Source organism: Haemorhous mexicanus, chromosome 4 (assembly GCF_027477595.1).
Source record: "Haemorhous mexicanus isolate bHaeMex1 chromosome 4, bHaeMex1.pri, whole genome shotgun sequence".
Taxonomy (NCBI): Eukaryota; Metazoa; Chordata; class Aves; order Passeriformes; family Fringillidae; genus Haemorhous; species Haemorhous mexicanus.
The window spans coordinates 46125802-46149600 of NC_082344.1; the positions used below are offsets into that span (position 1 = coordinate 46125802).

Genomic DNA, 23799 nt, shown 5'->3' on the forward strand with positions numbered 1-23799 from the left:
GGAGGATTTATCTACCACTACGTGACATTGTAATCCTAAAAATAAACTTTCTGAGTTCTGTACATGTTAGCTTAAGTTATAAAGTTAAGCTTAAATTAGCATGACTGCTAGCAGACAACTGACCATAACATTACACCATGAGTGTGACTTCTGGCACAAGTTTTGGCCCAGAACAAGTAGCACACACACACGCTGTTTAGCTGCAGCCTGAGAATTCACACCATTCAGACACAAATTTTCAACACGTGGTCACCCTGTTCCAGGGATAAGGTGTAAGCAATCAAAGCCATATGGGCCATGCCGCCTCAGGATCAGAAAACAATCCACAGCTCATTGTATTTACTGTATAAATCTAATTTTAAAAATTCAGTATAATATATGGAGAAGTAAAAATCATGATTTACCAATTTCACAACCAATATACATAGCAGTGGTCAAGAGATAAGACATAATGGACATGAAGTGCTTTGGGAAACTGAGACAACCCGATCTGAGGAGGCAATTTGAAAAGAGAATTATATAATTACTTTAAAATTTACAGGAATGTTATGTCTAGTACTAAATCAGACTGATCATTTAATTAATTTTGTTACTATTACTTCTAGAAACACACTGCAGAAGAAATTCTGCCCCACTGCCACTTAGATACAAAGCATTCTTTTCAAAGCTGATACAGAAATTAAAACAATGATTTAAAAAATTGGTCCAACAGCTGCATTAATCCAGCTCAAAATACACCAAAGGGATACAAAAGGCCCAGGAAGACTGCACATATACTGCAATTATGCAAAAGGATAGTTTGTGCTATCAGGGAATAAATACATTCATCTCCACGTCTCTGCAGTCATTGTATTCCTACTGGAACACCTTTCTACAGATTTCACTTGAGTTTTGAGTAAGTCTAGGGGTGCTTCTCTGTCTTTACATTAATGTGGCCAACTCCCATTGCAGTCTTTTATCTGCCATCCAGGACAAGAGGCACAATAAACATTCCAGATAAATCTTAGGACATAAGGATCACTGTGAATATTATGTCTTCACTACAGGAGAAGTACTACACCATTACACTGCCTGAACATTGTGAAACTGGATGACTTAAGGTTCTCTATGTGTTTCCCTTTCAGCTTGTCTGAGAATGACAAAAGCTCTTAAATAAACTCCAGGCAATTAATTAAATGTAGTTAAATATAAGCATTATGTCACAAATTTCATGCTCTTCGATTTGGGCTTTACAATGCATGTCTTGCAACTGATGTGACTGGTAAACATGTTATGCAGAAAATAAGGCTACTCACCATCCTTTTGTATTCTCCGTATTACAAAAACGTTCTGCACTTTTTTTGCAAAAGCCTACACTCAGCAAAAGTTAGGCTGAAATAGCTATTCCAATAATTACACAGGAAGATAAAAAGAGGAATCACACTCCTTTTAACAATCATGCCTTTGTACCATTTGAATGTAAATCTTTGTTTTGAGATACAGGAAAAAAAATTGCATTCAATATGTACCTTTATTTTTATTTAGCAAAAAAGCCTCAACACACAGTTTTTATAAGATAGGTGGTTATCTGCATTGCAACATAATGAACACAGAAGGAAATTACTTCTGAAATCCAGTTTTTTAAATTCTTCATATAGTAAACAAGCCTGGCAAACTTAATTCTCTGTAAAAGAGCAATGAATTTACAGTCACTGTTTTTAAGCAATTTAAATAAATTATTTACCTCCAGTATGTGCTCTCCCTGCTGCTCTCGATCTAGTTTTCTGGATGTGGTTGTAATTAGCCCTGCAAATGTAAGAGAATAATTAATCAGATCCTTCAAGAAAATCATCTGAATGAAGGTTAGGTTAAATCAGCAGTTACTGGTATCCTCTATATCAATTTGTTCTTAGGTGGCCACTTCCATTTCTATAGAATTGATGCTTTCATTAAGGGAAGGGGTGAGGGGTTTCTGATACTTAAAAGCTGTGAAAATATTCTTTGCAATCTGAAAACAAAGCTGTTGTAACGCTTAAGACAAACAGTTCAGTGTTCCAACACATCTGTGTGTTATGTTTCTGACAGAGTAATGAATGCAATTCTCCCACATGAAATCTTGTTTTCATACGCCTTCTTCAAAGGGTGCTGATGGACATTATCTGAATTAATTACCTATCTCTTCTGGAAAAACACCTATTTGTAATACTAGATAAAGGCAAAAGAAGAATAACCTGAAGAGATGCAATAATAATTGAAAAAAAAGAGCAATTTGTCTGTGTTCACCTAATTTCACAATGACAAGCGGTCAAACAGTTGCTGTTGACAATAGCAGAGAAGAACCACAAGTTTTTGATGCACGATGTTATATTTCATCACAAGACTTTGGTACACTCCTGATGCAAGATTAGGAAGGCATGATGGCTTTTGCTTTAAATGAACGAAGTCAAAGAGTAAGAAGTAACAAAAAGACAGTGACATCTAATACAGAAGGATCTTACTTGAATTCATTCTCCCTAACAGCTCAGAATTTTAACAATTGAGTTTCATGAAAAGTAAACTTGTTCAACTCTCAATTATAGAAGAATGATTTGCTATTGTGTGAGCTAACTGTGCCACAGATGCAGCCACCTGAGAATTCAGTTTCTTTGCTGCACAGAAGCAAAGAAAGACATTAACCTTTTCACAGGTACAAGCTGGCCTTACAAACACCATTGCTGTGTTCACATGGGACTGAGCCTGTGCTAGTAAATCTTGCTAGACCCAACCTGGCCTTTTCATGAAGAAAACACCATGGTTTGGATCTGCCCAGCTTAAGCAACTACTGAGCAAAGCATCCCATATTTTCTGAAGCAGCAACACAGAGGAAAATGCAGTGTCAGAAGACATTTTATCCAACTATCCCAGCTTTTGATAGTGAAAGGAAAGCATTGCCACCTTGATCCTTAATTGTCCAACTGGAAAACAAGGAAGCAATTACCCAACGAAGGATGAAACAGAGATCAAAATACAGGTGGCATACTTCATGTTCCATTTTCTAACTACAGAGTAATTTTTTATTAATATGACCTTATATAAGGAAAATTAAAATCCACTTATAAAGTTTTCAAAGCTTGTCTGCTACAATAAAAAAGCCTTCAATTTTCTCTCAGCTGATAAAAAGCAGAGTATGTAAGAAAAGCAATCAAGACTTCAATTTCACTTAAAAGAGAAAGGCCAAGAGAAACAGGATTGTATACACAAGTGCATAGCTGCTCAGTGCTTCTGACAAAAACAGCTGTAGTCTACTTACACCAACCAAACAGACAGCCTGCACTAAATAATATGAACAAAACCTATATAAGGTGATATTACAGCTGTCAAATGTTCAAACAAGTATTCTGCAAAACACAGATAGTGCAAATAACAGCTGTTCCAATTATGGTCAGATCTGCCCTTGTTTTTCCTGCAATTTTGTTTGCCATCACATCAAATGCATTATTTATCCAGTATTCTTGACAATTGATATGTCATCTTCTCCTGCTTTACATTTTTATGCTTTTACAGCACATAGAAGATATGTTTTCTACTGTTATGATATATCTTTTGGTATTATGAAGTAATTGTCCTTAGTTACAAAGAAAGGGGGGATGAAAATTAAAACATACAAAACCCCAAAACAAACAAACCAAACAAGAAGGAAAAAAAGTTGCATATTACTGTGAATTTAGGAAGGGGCAGGGGAAGAAAGAGAAGATTATGTGACAGGTGTCTATTAACCTTCTTGAGGTAATATTTTCACGTGGATATTACAGAGCTGTGAACAATGAGAACTGAAAATATTTATTGTCACATTTTCTAAAAAGCTTTACCAAGTCTGGATAACACAATTTCTTTTCACAGGCACTATGGGAAACAGACTAGGACTGTGAATTGGAAGTGCACAAGTGGCACAGCTGCCACCTCATCTGCTTCCTTCCAGCAAAGGGACTTGCAGGTGACTTCAGGAAACACAAGTTCTCCTAAAACCTGTTTCTACTGAGTACCTCTGTAAAAAGGCAGCACAAGCCCTCCCATGAAGCATTAATCCCAAGACTCACCACAGTTACAAGAGAAAAGGGTAGATTCCACATAGCCATTAAAGGCTATATTGAACTACAGTTGAACAGTTGAGTTGAAAATGGGGAAAATCCCAAAAAACAGGAAAAATAAAGCAATCTAGCAGAAATACCTCATGATGCTTGCATTTCCCTGAATATTCAATAGTTAGTCTACATCCTCTGACAATAAGACTCCATCTCTCACAGCAGCAGGAAGTAGAGAATTACATGAGATCATAAAAACGGCACGTTTCAATAGCTTCCTATCCATTTTATTTTTCATCAAGAGCCATGAAGACTGGAGCCACCCCTAAAGATGGCAATTAATACTTGGAGAAAAGCAAATATCAGTCAAAAAACTATTCAATAGCTTTTGCTTTAAGCTCTCAAAACAAAATTCTACCGTGTACCACTACTTTACACACTAGTGATTCTTAAAGGAAGTCTTGCTCCAAATGAAATTCCTGCTAATGAAGTTGGTCAATACAACGCAAATGGGTAAGCAGAAAAATATCCAGCAAGAACAAAATAGACATGCTTTGATCTGTTAAAACTTCCAGTCTTTTCAGCCAAGCATGCCACACTTCTGTTAAAACACTTCAGACCAGTAACAGAAGGGCTTAGTCCTCACCATATATATCCTGTATATTCAGCAGAAACTAATGCCAACAAAGGAAATGTAACACTTCTGGATTTAGAATCACATACACATGCATGACATTCTTTTTATTTAACTCTTTACTGATAGACACTTTCCTAAGTGCAAATTTAGCTTCAGTGAACTGTCTCACTTCAGCTTAAGACTATAAAAGGTTTGATTATTGCAATCACTACATTTTCCTATTTTTGCCAGGTTTTTCTATATTATAGAATGCTTAATTCTGCACCAACAGATTTTATCCATTGTTGAAGAGCTTTCCTGAGCTAGGGCTGTGACAATAAGGTCAAGTGTTCCTATGCACTGTAACTGCCTGTTAAGAGGGTGGGGGACAGCCTTTGGACCTAATGTAAGTCAGCTCCCTGCTAGAAAAGCCACCACTTTTCTCTGTTCTTAAGTTTTTTTAGATGGAACTCCTTCTCTTTTCTGTCACACTTTGTATATATCCTTGCTGTGCCCCTCCCTCTACAAAAATAAATTCATGACCACATTTTTGCACATGCCACACCCCCAAAGGATTGTCAAACAAAAGATTTCAATTAAGCTCTGAAGAAGCCTGTAAAACATTCAGTTTTGAAATCTTTGTTATGAGGTGGGGAGAATGTGTTTATTGCTGAATGAAATAACAGCATGTGTGAGCAACAGGTCACTTGTGACGAACTATTCTATTTCAAAGCCAAACTGACTCAGAGCACTGTTTTGTAGTCATATTCTTGAATTTTGTTTCTGCTACCTTTTATCAGCCCCCCTCTCCCCAAAACCAACAGGAACAATAGGCTCCAGTAAGTTACATCACTGATTATTATTTCAAATCAATGTCACTATGGCAAGACAGGTCAAGCATTCTTGAGAAATGCAAGTTTATAAAAGCCATTTCTAAGATGATGAGGAAATGGTATCTCTAGTGAATTGGTGCCATTTTTGTATTTAGTAATATTTAAAAACTTGCCTCATCAGAAACATTTTCAGAACAGCAGTTTAATAATTTAGAGTCTTTGGATAAATCATAGCTGTTCTGCCTCACTAGCTGGAGAGTGACTACAATCAACTGAAACTAACTGTAAACATCTGTAACAAACAAACAAAAAAAAAAACCCTGCACGAGTAGCAAATACAACTCTATTCTCTCCTCATTCCTCATCTGAGTTTACATTCTGGGGATACCGGCTGTCTACTTGATGTCTACCCAAAAACTAAGAGAATCACAGCTGCATTCAGATAAAACATCAGATTTTATTTTAAATAATAGCAAAACAAACATACAGAAGTGCAATTGCAGCATACAATTATGTAAATCTGAATAAAATTTTACAATTGGGATAGAAATTAGCACCAGAGATCAGATATTAGCAGGGATTTATTTCACATTGGTTCCCAGCTACATCATATTATCTCTGTTTCTGAAGACTAGCACATCAACAATTTTCATTCAATGCCGAAATGACAATATCCTTAAAAAACCAGAATATTAGGTGGGCACTGTGTTAAGAATTATCTATTAGCTATCTTTATGGCATGGATGATCCCAGTGATGAAAGAAGTGGCATCAGAAAAAGTGGTCTTTGCAAGGGGAGGAGGAAGGCTCAAAGTCTTTATTTTGCTGTGTATACATCATGCATCCCCATGCATTTGTGCTTTCACAAATACCTGCAGACTTTTCAACCACACATTCAGATTGAGATGATGAAGATTCTGGAGATGGGAGGGAGTTTGCCTGTTAGACATGGCTAACCCACACAATGAACCAAAAGACTAAAGCAGATGCCAAGTGTACTATGCTGCCTCCAATGAGTTCGAACTGACAGGCTTGATTTGAATTAGTATACCACTATTTGCATTGCAGCATACAAAAATAAATACAGTTTCTCTAATCTTTGAAAGCATTGGCACTGAAAAATTAAGGAAGCAGCTACAAATTTATTTATCACTAACTTGAGCTTCATAGACTAAATATGAGGGAGGACATATTTGGTCAATGTGGCTTTTGTCCTCTGTGTTAAATGCAAACCATAACTATCCAGCAGAAATGGTTGCTCTGGGTTGCATCAGTCAATTATCACTTAAACTTTCAGTCATGACTACTACAACTTAGTAAATTATTCTTTTCGCTCTTATTCCCCTACTTCAACCCCAAAACACACAAATTACCAGTGAACGTTAAAGGCTTTTCTTTTTTTAACATATTGCTGTACCTTCAGATCTGTTTACAAGGTCTTAATATGTAAATCAGTCTAAGATTTTAAAGAAGCATGGATTTTAAATTCACATATGGCTGTAATGGTAATCATGTTAACTACTGCATAACACAGACTGAAAGCACTGAGCAAATTACGGCAAATATTCTGTAAGTCCAACACCAATTATGTTTCTTCAAGTGATAGACTGTCTCACTTCAAGAGAGGGTTTCCTACTAATCTTTGTCATTTAAGAAGTAGTGTATTATATCCAATTCAAGACAGCTTTCCCTTCTAGACAGAGGAATATACCTTTCTTTTGTATGACAGACTAAGAAGTTCACAGGAATCAGCAGTTTCCTTGTCACAGAAGGACTAGGTGTGATCAAATCATGTCTCAGACATCTCTCATAATACAGTGAGAGTGTCTCTCTGTCTGAAAGATCTCTTATGAGATCATTTTAAACTTCTTCCAGTATCTCAACATTTTCCAAAATATGAACAAAATGACTGATAAAACAATAATCCATGATTATTTCATCACATAAAGATGACTTGTTTTTCCAGTCTTCTTTCAACTGATTCAGAAAAGGCCCATATTTTCTTTCTGAAGATGTTCAGATAAGCTTTTTGGCAAGACTATAGTCAAACCTTGTTTTCTACGTAAGCCAAAAATCATCTTCAAAACCAAACCAAATGAACAGGTTAATAATAGCAGGTCAATAAAAATTAATAGCAGAGGGATTGAAGAAGAGATTCCAGCTTTGCAGCTGGCAAAAGGTAAACTCTGTCTTATGAGCCATGTAATGACTGATGATGACTATTATAAGCTACAAAGTCTAACATATCACCACTGTCCTACATCACCATGAAGGCAGACTCCCGAGTTACAAAAGAAACAACTTAGTGCTAACAAGCTATCATACTGGAGCAAGTATATCATAAAGGAACTGAACTTTGGTTTACGTAGTCTTAAAGATAATTCCTAAGCAATTTCACTTGCTTTTCATTCCTAAACTTTTCCATGTTCTATGCACCTTAATAACTCTTATCAAAACCAGCAACAGAATTGTCATCAGTAAGTTTCTAATGCTGAAATATGATTGTAAATATACACTCCCAAAAGAAACTATGATTATCATTTAAAAACATCTTAAATGGCTGCAAATGCCTCTTCTGCTCAAGCACAACACTTAAAAGCAATCATTACTTTCTTTCAACAAAGTTCTCAAAAATGATATCACTTTTCAAGAAGAATTGAGAGCCTGGGTTCCTCTTTCCATTCTCCTCGCCATATACTCTCTTCTTCAGCTCTGCCGTTGCTTGCTTGATCTCTCTGGCCTCTTGAATTTTACCTTTTTTTGCTATGCAGTTCTTTAGGTAGAACAAAGATTCATTCTGCCTAGCAGAGTGCACAGCCTGTGGCTAGGAGACTTTTCTGAATAGTCTAAATGCACTTTTGGGGCTAACGGACTTATTTTCTACTTCATATATAAGCTTCCTGATAGTAATTACACAAACGAGTTACAATACCCTAGCTTTAAAAAAATTCAAACGCAAACCTACTGCAGTACACTGATGAAGCCACTGCTCCCGTTTTTGTTAAGTTTAGCATGATAGCACTCAACTAGTCCAGTCTTTCACAGTTTTGGTGCCTTTTCCCCTTCAATTCCCATGTATGGCCATTCAAGCAAAAGCCAACAGGACACTCCCACAGTGTACAGACACCTAAGTAAACTCCAGACTGAAAGTCTGAAACACATTAAGAACTACATTCTGTTTGTTCTTCAGATCACCTTTTCTTTTTACTTGGATATTTCCTTATTCCCATTTCAAATGCTAGCGCATATGCTCCGGATTTCATCCACAAAAAATTCTGTTGGCACATTTGTCCCAGATGAATACTTCTTGCCCTTTGAATAGTACTCCATGAAAAGTCAAGCAATAATTGAGATCTCAGTCCTACCCAAGTCAGGACTGCGTCAAACAAGGGGTAACACCCTGTCCATAAGGGTGTATTTGTGCAGCGCATTTACTGAAGTACAGTAATATCACAGAATATGCTGAGTTGGAAGGGACACACAAGGATCATAAACACTCAGTGTTTATGAGCTTGTTGCTTGTTACCAAGACAGACTGTAAGCTTTGTATATGGGATCAAAAAGGATGGCTAATATTTCATACCATCAGGCACCATGTTTATCTGTAACTAGGCAATTTAACTACTCAATCCTACTACTATAAAGTATAACTGCAAGGTGCACATCTGAAGTTGAGTCACTTACCTGAACTATTTTAACAGCATCCTGGAATTTGCTGAGCAGAATACTCATTAATCATATTTGTGATCTGAGCATGAAGCAAAGACAAGCAACTCTCCAAAGATTATTTATGTACAGCATAAGGAAGAAAAAATAATTTCCATAAACAGCTAAGCCATCCAATATGACAAACACAGTAGAACTTCAATTTCAACTAGATTTCAAATTAAGTGCAAAATTAGTGTTTATTGATCATATAATTGTAGAAAATTCCACAAATGTATCTAATTAAAAGTAAACCATGTAGTTTTGTATGCTCTAATTAGTCACTGACTACATTATTTTTAGCATGGATTTACTAACAGTTTTTCTTTTTCCAAACACATGTAAGAGAACAGATAAAATAAATAAATAAAGCCCCAAGACCATCACCTAACTTAAAAGAAGCGCTGTCTACATAAATGCTTTCAAGTTTAAAAATAGCTGCCTCTACTATAGCAAAAATTCTATATTTGCAGATGCTTTATCTCTAAATAGTGTAGAGTGAGTGGATATGAAAATATTATTAGAAATTTCAGATATTAACTTGTTTTCCTAGTTACAAAAAAGACCTAGCACTTCAAGTGCTTTTAAAAAGACAAATCAAAGTAGCTTTTTGCAGAATTAAACTCTTTTTAAAAACATGTGGGCTAATTCTGGTTACATTTTCAGTAAAGAAAAAAATATGTTCTAGAGACAGCATAATCAAATACTATACTTTCTCTGCATGTCATAGGCAAACACTTGAGCACATGGAGGCTGCTACATACACTTCGAGCTGTGTGACATAAGTGAACAACAACTGAGCCTGGCATTGCTTACCAGCTACAGAAGTTACATGAAAAAATTCATCATTTTGATCTTTATTTAATTTTAAATCACATAAGCGTGCAATATACTAACACTGGTTTTATCCAAGTTCCAAAATATTAAGTCAATTGGGATTAAAACCCACAAGCAGTTAAACAACAAAGATTTCCTTTGTTAAAATGAAGCCAATACTACTCTGTGGTCACTGACCTTTCATTTCCTCACTAAGTAATTCTCCAGTGTTATCGGAAACCCATGGAAGTTGTTTGCAGCTGTACCCATTTCCCATTTCACTTCGGTCTCCAAATCAGACAGATCAGCAGACAGACAGACACACACACACACTCTCTCTCTCTCTCCATTAAAGGTTACTGTGTAAAATGCACAGGATACAGTTATGTTCTGAAATGGGCAATTACTCAAAGCTTCTGCTGAATTCCCCAAAAATTATCCTTGTCTAAATGGACTATCTCCTACACCATAGGATTACTAATTTCCTCAAAGATACGTCCATAATATTCTCATAATAAATACCAAACTGCTTCATATATAAATTAATATAGCTTTACAACACTCCCAAGTAATTAGGTCACACAATTATTTCTGTTTTACAGCTGCAAACACTCCCAAGTAATTAGGACACGCAATTATTTCTATTTTACACCTGCAAAACCTAAATATGCAAAAATCGACAACTCAAAATTTATTCTGGCATGCTCCTGTCCAGGTTGTGAACCCAAGTCTAGTTTTCAGAAGCATGCATCACTTTCACACCAAATTTCATTAAAAGCATAAAAAGCTATACTTTTGTGATCAGCATTTCTGCCAATCTGAATGAAAATTGTTATATGGTGGAATATTCAGGACCTCTCTTCCACATTTGCTATTCTTGCTTTAAATTTCTGAGGTAAGGCATAACTTCTCAAGAAAGTGGTTTTTGCTACTCAGCCCTAATTTGCTCCCCAAGCCAAACCTGGTTGGCATAACAAATGTAACAGAAGTCCTGGGGAAGTGGAAAGAAGCATACCAATTGGGCAAAAGATCAGAAATTATTTCTAGCCTGAATATATCTGCAAGGTAATACAAAAAGATTATAAGGGCCCTATACAGATACCTGGTTAGGATTAAATTTTCTTGCTCAGTAATACTAGAGAGAGCTGGAACTCTTTTCTCTAAGCAAATGCAGATTTTGCTATTCTAGTGGGCATGCTGCACTTATAAAGCAATACAACGTTCTTTCAGGCACCTCAACTCAGCAATCTTTGAGATATTCATCATACAGAGCCTGCAACACTGAGCAGCAGGTATATTTAAAAAAAAACATTGCATAGCAAAACTATTTCATCCATATGGAAACTGATACAAAGTTCAGGGAATTCAGTGAACTTTTTTTGTTTAGAGACAATTCAGTGTAATGTCTCTAGTTCTACAGCAATTTAGGAAGTTCTCCCTAGCTCTTCAATTTCCATGTTTTACATACGACTTGCTGAATTATTGTTAGTCATTTAAAAGTTAATAGTTTCTTCTAATTTCACATGATGTTTGCCATCCCACAATTTAAAAAGTAAAGCCAGAAGAAAAATATGAAATGGGAAAATAATGATGGGAAAATAATTTGGTTGACAATGTCACTCTGGGAAACTGTCAGCACACATTTTAAATTGGGGAGCTTGTTTGCAAACCACCCTTACAATTTTTCAGGGCGCAACAAAAAGCTCATACTTCATGCATGTCCTACCTTCCTCAGACAGAAAGAAATTATATGCTTTGATTGAAAGCTTTTAGTAAAGTGAATACAATAACTCTTTTGAAGAGGCACTAACAGATCAGTTTCTAAATATATAATTTCTAAATCCAAATAGATTAGAATTTACAAAGTCATAATTCATCAACTCATAAATGTACACTTATATACAATGGTATCATCAGCTACTACCTGCAGATGCCATACTAATTCTCCGTTCCACTTTCTGTAAGAATGCAATCCTACTATCAAGTGTCATCCTTCCAACACTTCTCAATAGCAAAAAAGCAAATTAAGATATTTTAAAATGAAAGGCACAAAGATGAAGGAAAATAGAATTTTTTCTACTCAATAGGACTGTGTTCATGTAAAATAGAAACACTGAGGAGTTTATTCCAAGGAGTAAAATAATCAATTGTATTTTGTAAATGCAGACATGGAGCTCACATCAACGATACGTGAAACTTTTCAGTTCTACAAGTACCCAAATAGCTCACAAGCAAATAAACCACACCTGCAAGAAACAGAAATAGTACTAAAGCACTATTATACATACCATATGTATTACATGTGCTTATAAAAGCATTGTATATGTATTTTAAGCTCCAAGGCACAAGTCTCAGAACTTGTTTACTGTGCTATATAATCCTCTGCTGTACGTGAGTGTTGGTAAATGTGCAAATCTTTTCTGAGCCTCAGTGCAATAGCTCTAGTGTTAAGTGCTGAGATTAACCACAGAGTCCCAGGACATGTGTTCAGAACAGCCACCAAATTGTGCAACTTCAACTCTTTCCACCTCAACATATTAACATGAGTTGAATCTCTTCCACTTTGTCAATTACTTCTGTATTTAATTACAAACTATTTGGCAAGAAGTTAGGCAGATATAAAGTAGTTATCATAATTTGCAGGTTTGTCTATAGTTGTGTTCAGATTGAGCATGAAAATTGTGGAATTAAGTCTCTCTTCTCATTCTTTCTGGCAAATAATATTATGACAACTATTTTTATTCTACCTGGACAACTCATATGTACAGCACTTTCTTTTCACTGTGTGGAAACTCCAAAGATAAATAAAATGTTATTTCATTTGCTTTCATGGAAGACCAAGTATATGTGAAAAGATTACAAAATGCCCTGTGATGTACCGTGCTATATATCCTGTTCCAAGAAATGAAATAGCATGCGAAGAAAAACTTAGCAGAGTTTCTTTAAGTTATTTTATGATTATCTGAAATATGAAAGACATTTTTAAGTGTCAGGAAAGATTTACTGAAAGAGGTACTTGGAAACAGATTGCAGTAAGAAGCATCAGATACTACTTAAGCCAGTAGCATTTCTGAGAAACTAATCAGTCAATAGTTCTTGTCATGAAAAGAAATCTCTTCTTTTTGTGAATAATGAAGTATATCCTACAAAGATCCATGTCAGTGAGTTTCTAAAAATTCAGGATTATTGCATTAAGACAGACATCTCAGTCTGGAGTCCACAAAGTTCTAGAAATGCATTAGCTAAATCAGGAGAACAGAATGCAGTGTTTCACTTGATACATGTTACATGTAGGTTGTTTCTATTTATAATCTGTATGACTACTATGTGTGGGAATTCCAGCCATGGACCACAGTACCATAGCATTAAATTTTATCAAGAGAAAGGAAACAATGGATCCTTGACCAGGATGAGCTGTGTTTTTTTGACCACCTGAGCTGTGTTTTTAACAGTCACCACATATTTTAAGAATCCCAACACTAACTTTTAGTTAACTTGAACTGAATGCCATTACAATCCTCAGCTCACCTTTGGGGATGCACAACAGCAGACATTTAACTCATACTGTCACTTTCAACGTTTCAACAGGATACAGCTAAAAAGATTTGATTAATATTCCAGCCCCATGTCCCCTGTGGTTGGAAAGGAAACTTGGGGCCCTGGGGAAGGTTTCTCTTCCTTGGACAAATACCTTACAGTGTGATAACTTCACAGGGCACAACATGGATAATACACACACACAAGCAAACAAGACAAGACTTGATCTCTCCAATTCTAGTCAAAGGTACTCTTCAGCTGAGCCCTCTTTTAACTGATTGGAGAAGATAAAATGCACTCTATTATAACTACAACAATAACCAGTGTCTTTTAAAGTGTTTTTTCAACTCCTTAACATGTCAATTCTATTGGAAACACTCACACCAAATAAAATCTATTCAGATTAAATATATTCAATATCTAATAGACAGAAGAGAGACTTGAGAACTTATGAACTTGATAACCTCAGTCAAAACTCAACCCCTATGTTAGTGCCCACTGCAGACTAACAGTTTCAAACTGGTCATGTACAGGATAGGCAGTATGTCCCATCAGAACACATGAAATGGGAAGACTATATATATATGAGTTAGCTTTTTAATATCCATTGAATTATCTGAGTGCACTCTAGGAACAAGTTTCCCTTCTCTCCTCTGCCCTTTCACTATGTTTAAGATGTCTAGAAGCATGTCTATCTAGCATTACAATTTTAACAGTAATAGACACCAGAGAAGGGTGGTATGAATGGCACATGATAGGTGAATACCTAAGCCTGGGCCTTTAACTATATTGAGGGGAAAAAAATAATTTTCTTCTGCTGAATGTAAATCAGAGGGAGATTCTTTTACTCATAAAGTTTGTGTCCTGAATTATAATGATTTAATTACTTCCAGTTGCCCTTTTGCTTTTTATTCTTTAACGCCAAACTGAGGACGGTGGATTGCACTGCTTGCTTCTAGGGTATGCACGCTACAATAGAGGCAGGTAAGAAGCTGTCTTGACAGAAAATCTTTATTCCTTTTCTATTAAGTGCTCCTTATCACTTCACCATCTATTGTGCTGAGCTCTTTCTCTCAAGGTCCCTTTGTAACATAAATGAGATCACAGTAAGCTACTGACATAGAAAACTGCAAACTCTGTCCAAAGACAAGTCACAACCTCCCAATGCCCTAATTCTACCCATTAAATAGGAATAAAGATATTTCTTTATGTCAAAACTTCAGCAAAGGAGGTACAGTAGTGTCTTTTTTCAAAACACAGTTTGGAAAATGCCACCTGATGATACAGGAGGCTGAAAGGGGAGGAAAAGAACAGAAGAAAGAGGAAGAGAAAATTACCTGAAGGAATATTTAAGGAAACAATAACCAAAAATGACTGGCCAATTATAGAGTAATGATGAAATGAATGGAGATAGAATTTATGTTCCTTTGCAATTTGCATACTGCAGTCACTCACTTTTTTCCACCCAACTCACAGGCAATTTTATTCCCATTTTATCAGTACTATATCGAGACAACAACAAAAAAAAAATCTAAGTGGCAGGCAAAAGAACTTTTTCAAAATCAGAAAGCATAAGCATGCATACAAAAAAGCAGATTTTTTTTTTCCTTTTGCATCATGTAAAATGAGAAAAAAGAGACAGAGTAAACCAAATAGAAATAAAGCATATAAACACTTTCTAGATTCACTTTAGAAGACTGTGGTTGAATTTTTCTTGCTTTACTTTTCAGGCTCCCTTTTCTCTAAAACCAACATTTTGTAAATATAGTGTTTAGATGAAGGATTTAAGTATACTAAATATCTTCTGTTGCTATAGCTATTTCACATGTCCCTCTTGGCAGTGTTTTCACAGATGCAGCACATGCTGACAAAGAAGTTATTGGCAGAAATAACCCAAATAACATATCTGTGTTTGCACTCAGAGCTTTGCTGACACAGCAATTGCAATTGATAAAGCACACAAGTCCTTCGTACCCTGAGCTGAAATAGCTACAAAACAAAATGAAGGCCATAGCCTTCAAAACATTTTTTTTGCTCCATTTTTGCTCCTTTAAGTACCCTGAAATTGCTTCCACGAATGGGCAAGAGCTAAATTAATAAAGCTTCTACTGCTCCCTTGTACTTCCTGGGTTTGTAATAGATTAAAGTCGCTCACTACACCTCTGCAGGACCTCTAATCTAAAACTCTCTGAATTGTGAGAAAAAAAAAACCTGGCTGAGTGAATCAGAAGCATCTTTAATAATTTCTACTGTGAAATAATACCTAAACACAACGTATAAAAAACTAAGCTGGGCACGACCTTGCAAAAAACCCCAAGTTCTTCTCTAGGCATAAACTGTGGGAAAAACATCCAGTTTATGTATTATTTTCTCCAAATCCAGAAGGAAGGGATGGTAGGCAACCCTTAAAATATTTTCAGAATTACTGGGTATCTTCAGTTAAGACTGATTATTTTGCTTCCCATCTGTCTGTCCTACACACCTTTCAGTACCTGCAATTCAGTTACTAAAAGGTTACCTGATTCTTGTGTTTGTACCCCCCTTTAAAACCTCAGTGTTTTTTTCTGAAGTTTTCCAAATAACCAGTGAACTCAGACTCTTTATTTTCATTGCATAAAAACCACAGCTGAAAATAATCCTCCAGATTATGTATTTCTAGTAACAGCAATAGTTAATTACAAAGAAAGTATCTTCTGACTGGGACAAGTGAGTCTGCAGGGAGCAAATGCTTATTTTGCTTAGACTAACATGACACCCTCCCCCAAGCCACCAAAATATAATTTTAAAGAAGTCCTGACAAAAAAAAAAACTATGAAGACAACTAAAAACAATTTGATGAAACTAAATTAAGATATGGTTTTTACTGTATAGTTACTGCACTATAAAATGCATGGTCATTGACCAGTCTAGAGAGGAGGTACTCAAAAGTAAGCCTTCACAAAATATGCCTGATGTGGATATCAAGTCCTTGGAGCCAAGTGCTCCACTCTAATATCTCTTTTTCTACATGTTTTATAACTTACAGCCCAAGACACCAGCTTAACTCCAGCTATTGTGAAAGCATGTTTTCAACATTAAACCAAAGATTTTGATTTCAGTTGGTTTATGCAATTATGCAAACACATTAATTTATTAATACATAAAATAGAACACTGTATTGCACTTACCAGTTTTGGGGTTTATTGAGAAGAATCCCTGTGGATTTCCACTTGTAATCTTGTAGGTTAGTTTCTCGCTCGAGCTCGAATCTGGATCAAATGCCTCAATCTGAATGACAGACACATCTTTAGGTGAGTTTTCCATGACCTCTGGGTAATAAACTGGTTCTGTGGTCTGAGGAGCATTATCATTAACATCCCCAACTTCTATGTAGATTTCAATGAAAGATGATAAAGGCACAACGCCTTGGTCTGTTGCATAAACAGTAAGCCAGTAATGCGAAGTAGTCTCACGATCCAGGTGATCTGCAGTCTCAATAATGCCTGTTTAATAGGAAGAAAGACAAATAGAAAATGCTCAGTAAGTATGCAGAAATGTGTAAAAATACAGTGAGCAACAAGTTTAAGTAAATTAATAAATCAGAATGAATGCAAGTTCAAAATAACCAACATTGATTCCTCAGTGTGTGCTAATATACACACACATATTAAGGCTCATCTGAAGCCACAAAAAATAAAATTACTATAAGAGTTTTCAGCAATTATACATCACATATTAAAACAATATATTACTTGATTTCCTTTCCAACATCTTTTGAAATACATCAGACCAGTTAGCACTATTCATAAAATCGGTTTTGCCTAAAAGATTAAATCAAATATATAATTCAGAATCTTTTGGGACTTGAATGACCCTCTTTACTCATTACAGTAAATTTTATACCACATTAAACTATCTAGTTTAGATGCCAAACTCTTGACCTCTTTACTATTATTCATATTAATGAGTAGCTACTTAAATGTGAAACATTTTTATCTCTATGCCCAAATGAATTATTTGACTGAACTTTCTTTATGTGTTGATTTATGTTCACACAGACTTGTCACAGAAAAGAAAACAAAAGTTATACCAAAGGTAACCTTTGCCACATTAGGACCAAGCAATGGTTGCCACTACTCTGGAAATGGAAGGCAGCAAAAATAGGGGCAAAAATCTGCTCAATCTTGCAAACATAAAATGAATTACCAAATAAGGAACAACTATACAATTCACAAACTTATTAAAAAGCTGTCTGCTGAGCCTACAGGAGATTGTCTAAGCCAGAATTGACTAAAGAATTTACACAGCATGAAGAAATACAACTTTATTTTTACAAGCAGCTTACTCTAGAGATACAGCCATATTACACGTGTCAAAAGGCATGTGGTATGGTGTAACCCATAAGATGGGGGATGAATATTAAATAGAGTCATGGAGTCATGGCAGAATAAAACTTCACACTTTCCTTTTCCTGATCCAATCACTCCTACAGGGTGTCTGATTTGAGATATTTTCTTAAGAGAAAATCAACCTGATACATCTCAGGATGAGGAACAGAGAAAGCCCTAGCAACCATTTCAGTAGAAATTTCGAAGGGCTTTGTCATGGCTCTTACTATTTGTTATACACTCATACACCAGGACTAATCGGAACTGGAGCCAAGATGAGTCAAACTATCACCATGACAGCCAGTCTTGGACTCTGGATAAAGCCACACAATGTGAGTATGCATGATGTGGCACTTCCACTGAGCTCATTTACTTCACACAGATACCTATATCCCTATATACTCACATATACACACCATCAGTCAAACAGGATCTCAATAAAACTATGCCACTGTTTTTAAAGGAGTGCGTCGGGAAAGGAATTAACTCCAAGTACTGTGTGCTTCACACACTACAGACCCTTTTTTGGATACATTATACTGACTGAGCAAAATATTAAGGAATTACTTATTTATTCATTACTTTCTTTGCCTTGGGAGAAGCTGGTCTGACGATGGCAGGTTAAAATTTTAAGATGTCAATAAGATCACTTCAGAAGGGCTGGAGGGGATTGAAACTGATGCTTAGACTTGCAAACTCCCATATATATAGCATTTCAAGCAACATAGCATTTCAGAACTACCACCAGATGTCAGTGTGGAAATTGGTTTAATATAACATCAAAAGCTACAGAACTGGGGTAAAAAGGAGGAGCACTGCAATTTCAAAATAGACATGCATTACATGCAGTCTAGAAAAGTTTTCCTAAAAGTAAACTACTGGTCTTATAACTTCCTTTTTTATTTTTTTGCAGAACAACATCATCAACAACTAAGTTCAGGTGTTATTTCTGTACTGATATTTCACATTTCCGGTCTCTCTGCCTCAGTATTGACATTTTGTTTGATGACAGTTTTATTATTACAGCAAAAAGGTAATACTATCCAGTAGTCATTGGATTTGTGCACTGGTTTCCTGAATAGTTTCTGCATAATTTGCTCTTAATCCTGGACACAGCCTTGAGCACTCAGTTACCCAGATTCTACTTTGTAACTCATGGCACACTTTTTTATGACTTTACCTCAGCCAGGAGATTTGCTTGAGAGTAATCAAATTTGTCACTTACTGTGACCTCACTCCTAAATCTAAATGCTGGATGTAGCATACAAACGCTTAATCCTAAATCTGGATGGACTCTATGTATGCCTTGGAATGTTCTGTAAACCTTCATGTCCTACCAAAGAGAAGACTGGATTGTATTAACTTCCTTCTATCAAGGGTTCCAGCAATGCTGCATTATTACTTGTGATTCGTGCTGAAAAGAGCAACTGTTTTCATTTTACACATCCCACTTCTACACAGTGGCTGCATCAGAAGTGGCATATTAATTTAAACACAGCTTTGACTGATTCTAAAGTAAGATTAAAAAGAGACTCTTGTGGAAATAAAGCTCACTTCCTGCAATATGCTCACCTAACATCTACAAATTCTACCTCCCTAGTTATCAAAGCCCTCCTCAAGTAAAAGTATGACTGAACCTATTTTGCATTTGTAGTGTATTAGTTCTCAAACGTCCATTCCCTTAAGTCACATCCACCACATGGAATAAAGAGGAAAAAAAAGTACCACATCCAAAAAATTAGTATCTCAAAAAGAAATATGTGGAAGACCTTGCAATATGATACAGCACACATGGGCAACTTTGTCTTTTGGTTAATTTTTAATTTCAAATTAGATCTGCATATATATTGTTACTTCTGTATATTTTACATAGACTTTGCAGAGTGTTCAAAAAAAGTCTTAGAATCTGTCTGATGATCTGACCACTGGACCCACCATGTGACACAGATTCCCCAGTAGGACAGCTTTGGCTTTCAGAATGGCCCGATTTCCTACAGGGGCACTCACACTCTAAGCATGCATTAGTCAAAGTAGCAGGAAATTTCACTGGTTTTCCATTTTTCTCATGCTTCTCACTAAACTGATCCTGAATTTGAGGATGAACATTTTTTTCTTAATGTGGCCTTTATAATTCCAATCTGAAATAGAAAGCATTCAGGAAAACAATTTTATGATCATTCACCTATGCAAAACCATGTACCTAACTGTTTAACACCAAAAATAAACTGGTTAATTCCTGAGTAATTTTTTTTTTTTTTAAGGCACAAAGGACACAGTTTAAAATAGATGCAATAGACAGGTATGAATATGCAAGCTGGGAAACTTGGGTTTGTGGATGTCCTACTCCTGGAAGTGTTCAAGGCCAGCTTGGATGGGTCTTTAAACAACCCGGTCTAGTGAACGGTGTCTCTGCCCATGGGCACAGAGTTGGAACTAGGTGAACTTAAAAGGTTCTACAATTTCATGATTACTAGAGACAGGCCTCGCAGCTAAGTGGATTGATTACTTTGACAATATCAAAAATGAAGACTCAAAATAACATTCCTCCATCATAAAAAGCTATGAAAAAGGGAACAGGAAGATACAGAACAAAAATTTCCCTTCAGCCTTCACATATTGAGAGCTATGGAGGAAAGGCCACCACACCTAGCTCTGCTCATTGCTCAAAGCTGCAGGCAATATAGCAAGGGAAGGGATGACTGGTCTATTAATGTGACTCAGCCTTCTTCCTGATGTTTGAACCCAGCAATAAAATGGAACAGATATACTAATCCAGCACACATTTAGGGGTGGGGGCAGGCTCGGGCAATCAAAACTTGAATTTCTTCTGGTTCTATATCAGCTTTTATGTCACAAAATACAATCAAAACTAAATCAAACTACACATAACTGTATGAAGTACTTCAGTTTTTTCTCTGCCCCTCAAAAACCTGATCTAACACCAGTAATTACAAAACACCATCCTACTGCCACTACTCTAGTTGAAATTGCTCCTGCTTCTGAAAGTTTAACACTAAATCTTTCCTGATTTTACCTATGAGACCCCTAATAGCTTAATTTTTAATTTCTATTGAACAGTAATGCGTAAAATTGCATGAAAACTTCAGTAGCCTACTACTACTTCTAAGGAACAGAAGCTCAAAAAAATTGACTGATTACTTTTGTTAACAAGGATAACAAGCATTCTCCTACCAAATCACAAGTCTAGAACCAGTCCTTTAAGTACCATTTGTCCTTGTCTCAGTTTTCTGCTTTTGCAAATATTGACTACAGAAGCCTATTTTACATATTAGGGCAGCATAAGACTGCATGCTGCCTGAAAGCCAGCACTCAGCACTTGGGGAGTTTATAAATTCACTGGTTTCTAGTTCCAGTGGTTCTCAAGGTAACAGAGAAAAAAACTGATCAGGACTCCTCTATCAAACAGAAATAAAAAAAAAAAACAATCTAATAAGAGTTAATTTGTTTTAATCTTGCAAACATCTAGATCCATTAAGCACCAGTAAGATATTGATCATATCATCAGTTTCAACAGCATGTTTTGGCTCCTAGAAAGAATTTTTCCTTTTCTCTTCGACTGGTACAAGGCACATTTAAGGAATACACCTAAAGTGCCTTTACTGTATCTTCAATGCTGTAAAAGCTCCATCTCTGCTCTAACTCTTCTCCCATTCACAAAATATCTTTAATCAGCAGGTTTCCTACCCATCCTCTATACTAAGGCAGTTGGCTAATTTTGACTTTTACAAGCCATTTGTTTTTTATGTAGCAAGACAAGTTGAGAAATTTGCTAACGAATCCTTCACATGTATGGTAATTCCAAAGACTTCCAAACATTGTTATTCAAAACATAAGGTGAAGTGAGGATTCAAAAAGCATTTTTCACTTGACTGGCTGTGCAATCTTGAAACATTTCAGGTGGTCATGATAAAAAGAAATTTAAATTCAGTCACTAACCACCAGAGGGGAGCACAAAAGAGCTCTGATGAAATGTTTCTCAGTCATCTGCAAGAGGACATTAGAACTGATTTTACAATATTCATATGTCTGAAATTTTAGAGTAGATATTGTTCCCACTTGATGCAGTAGGACTTTTCAATCAATTTCATTAAAGGAAGGCAAAATTCCTAAGTGACTACAGTAGAATAAGACAGAATTTAATGTGGAGGAATAAGATGGTATATGAATACATCAACTGAGGAAAAAGTCGAAAGAGTAACCCCACTATTAACAAGAACCAACACTTCCCCCAGTTTAAATCCCACAACACAAATCACTACAACCAAAGTCACTCTTAAAAACAAAAGTAAGCATAAAATAAATCTCAAATCTGATGCTCTTACATATGCCAATTTTATCTAATTAACAAATGCTCAAACTATAATACTCCCAATTCCCAGGGATGATCCTCCTTAAGTGTGCTTATCCATAAGAACTCTAATTAACAATATTAATGATTCCATAATGGAAATCAAAACCTGCAATCATTTCTCAGCAAAGCATGAAAATGCAGTTTAGCAGAATTTGCCCCGGGAATGACATTTGAAGCAAACTAAGAAATCCCTGGCCTGGAACATGATGCTTGAAATCTGATTACAAACTCAATTAATCTATGTTCTAATAAGCCGGGTAAATCAAAAAGCTTCTTCAGCTGCTTTAAAAGCCATTCGGAGGGCTAGGGGGAAAGCAGTATTTTACAAATTGCATGAACAAAAGTTTTGATCAAATATGACCTTCAGAAACAACCAATTCAAATCTAAGTCTCAAAAGCCAGTGGATTGAGCCTGTTATAAACACAGAGACAGGCTGTCCTCAATGGCACTAGACTGCCAGCACACCAACCCAGACTGCAACTGTCCTGAATTCTAAACAAACAGCAAGTCACTGCAGGGTAAACTACTCCTAAGGCCTGAACACTCTTTTAAACTAGAGACAAAATTGCTCAGCACATACTGCAGTTTAGTATGTGAATCTCTGCTACCTCCAGATAGGCAACATATATTTTTCAGAAGTTACTATGTGAACAAGGGTCCAAAGGGTCCCAGCTCCCAGAAGTTTACTTGCCAGTTTTTCTGAGAAAATTTCTGCTTTACATTTGGTGAAACTTTGCTTAAGTTGTTGTTAAAACAAAGAAAGAGTTTGTTAGTGGTTTGGCTACCTTCCTAAGTCTTATTTCATTAAATACTATCATACTTTGACTTTCTAATGTCATACAACTCAAAACAGACAGTTTTCAGGTTGTTACTAAAATCTCCATGATTACATGGCTAGAATAGGCCAGAAAAACAAAGACGTTTTATAAAGCTGGTATTTTCAACTTTTGATTTTTAGCGCAGCTCATTTTATTTGAAATAGCATCTATTCTAGCCAATAACTTTGTTAATGACAGTGCAGTTCTTCAAACATATCCAGATCAAACACTGATGAACACACATTACCTCCTATTCATCTCTTCTTATGTGCTCTATTTTTCCTAATTTTTTTTTTTTACAATATTACCTATCATGATGTGATTAGCATCTCCTGAGCTATTTAAATACAGAGGCTATAGCAGAGAAGACAGGATTAAAAAACCAAAAAACAAACTGTCCCCTGCCCCTCAAAAACTGGCACCCACAAGAAACCAGGAAAGAGCATCTGGCATAGGGAAAGATGCAGTGCTTGTCTGCTTCTGAGCAGACCCCAGGGTAAAAGAGCGTGGATGTGCTGAAGAGGAACACATCCACACTCTTTTACCCTCCTTTTCCCCTTGAGTAACTTTCAGAGGCACAGTCAAACCAGGACAGTTGGCAAGTGCAACCCTGTGTGCTCCCGTGTGTTACACGTAGGGGTTTTTCACTTGTTTTCTTTTCCTCCACTTTATGATCCCTGTCAGAGATGCTAAGA

The 23799-nt window shown here is 36.1% G+C and overlaps 1 protein-coding gene across 3 annotated transcripts in view; it reads right to left on the minus strand.

The window, feature by feature from the left end:
• Positions 1-23799, minus strand: part of FAT1 (FAT atypical cadherin 1) — a 102761-nt gene that overhangs the window by 48447 nt on the left and 30515 nt on the right. For all 3 annotated transcript variants that reach the window (XM_059844678.1, XM_059844679.1, XM_059844680.1), the window contains exons 3-4: positions 16714-17028; positions 1724-1785 (exon numbers count right to left, since the gene is read on the minus strand). In XM_059844678.1, the coding sequence (XP_059700661.1) occupies positions 1724-1785; positions 16714-17028 (377 nt within the window). The remainder of the gene's footprint in view (positions 1-1723; positions 1786-16713; positions 17029-23799) is intronic.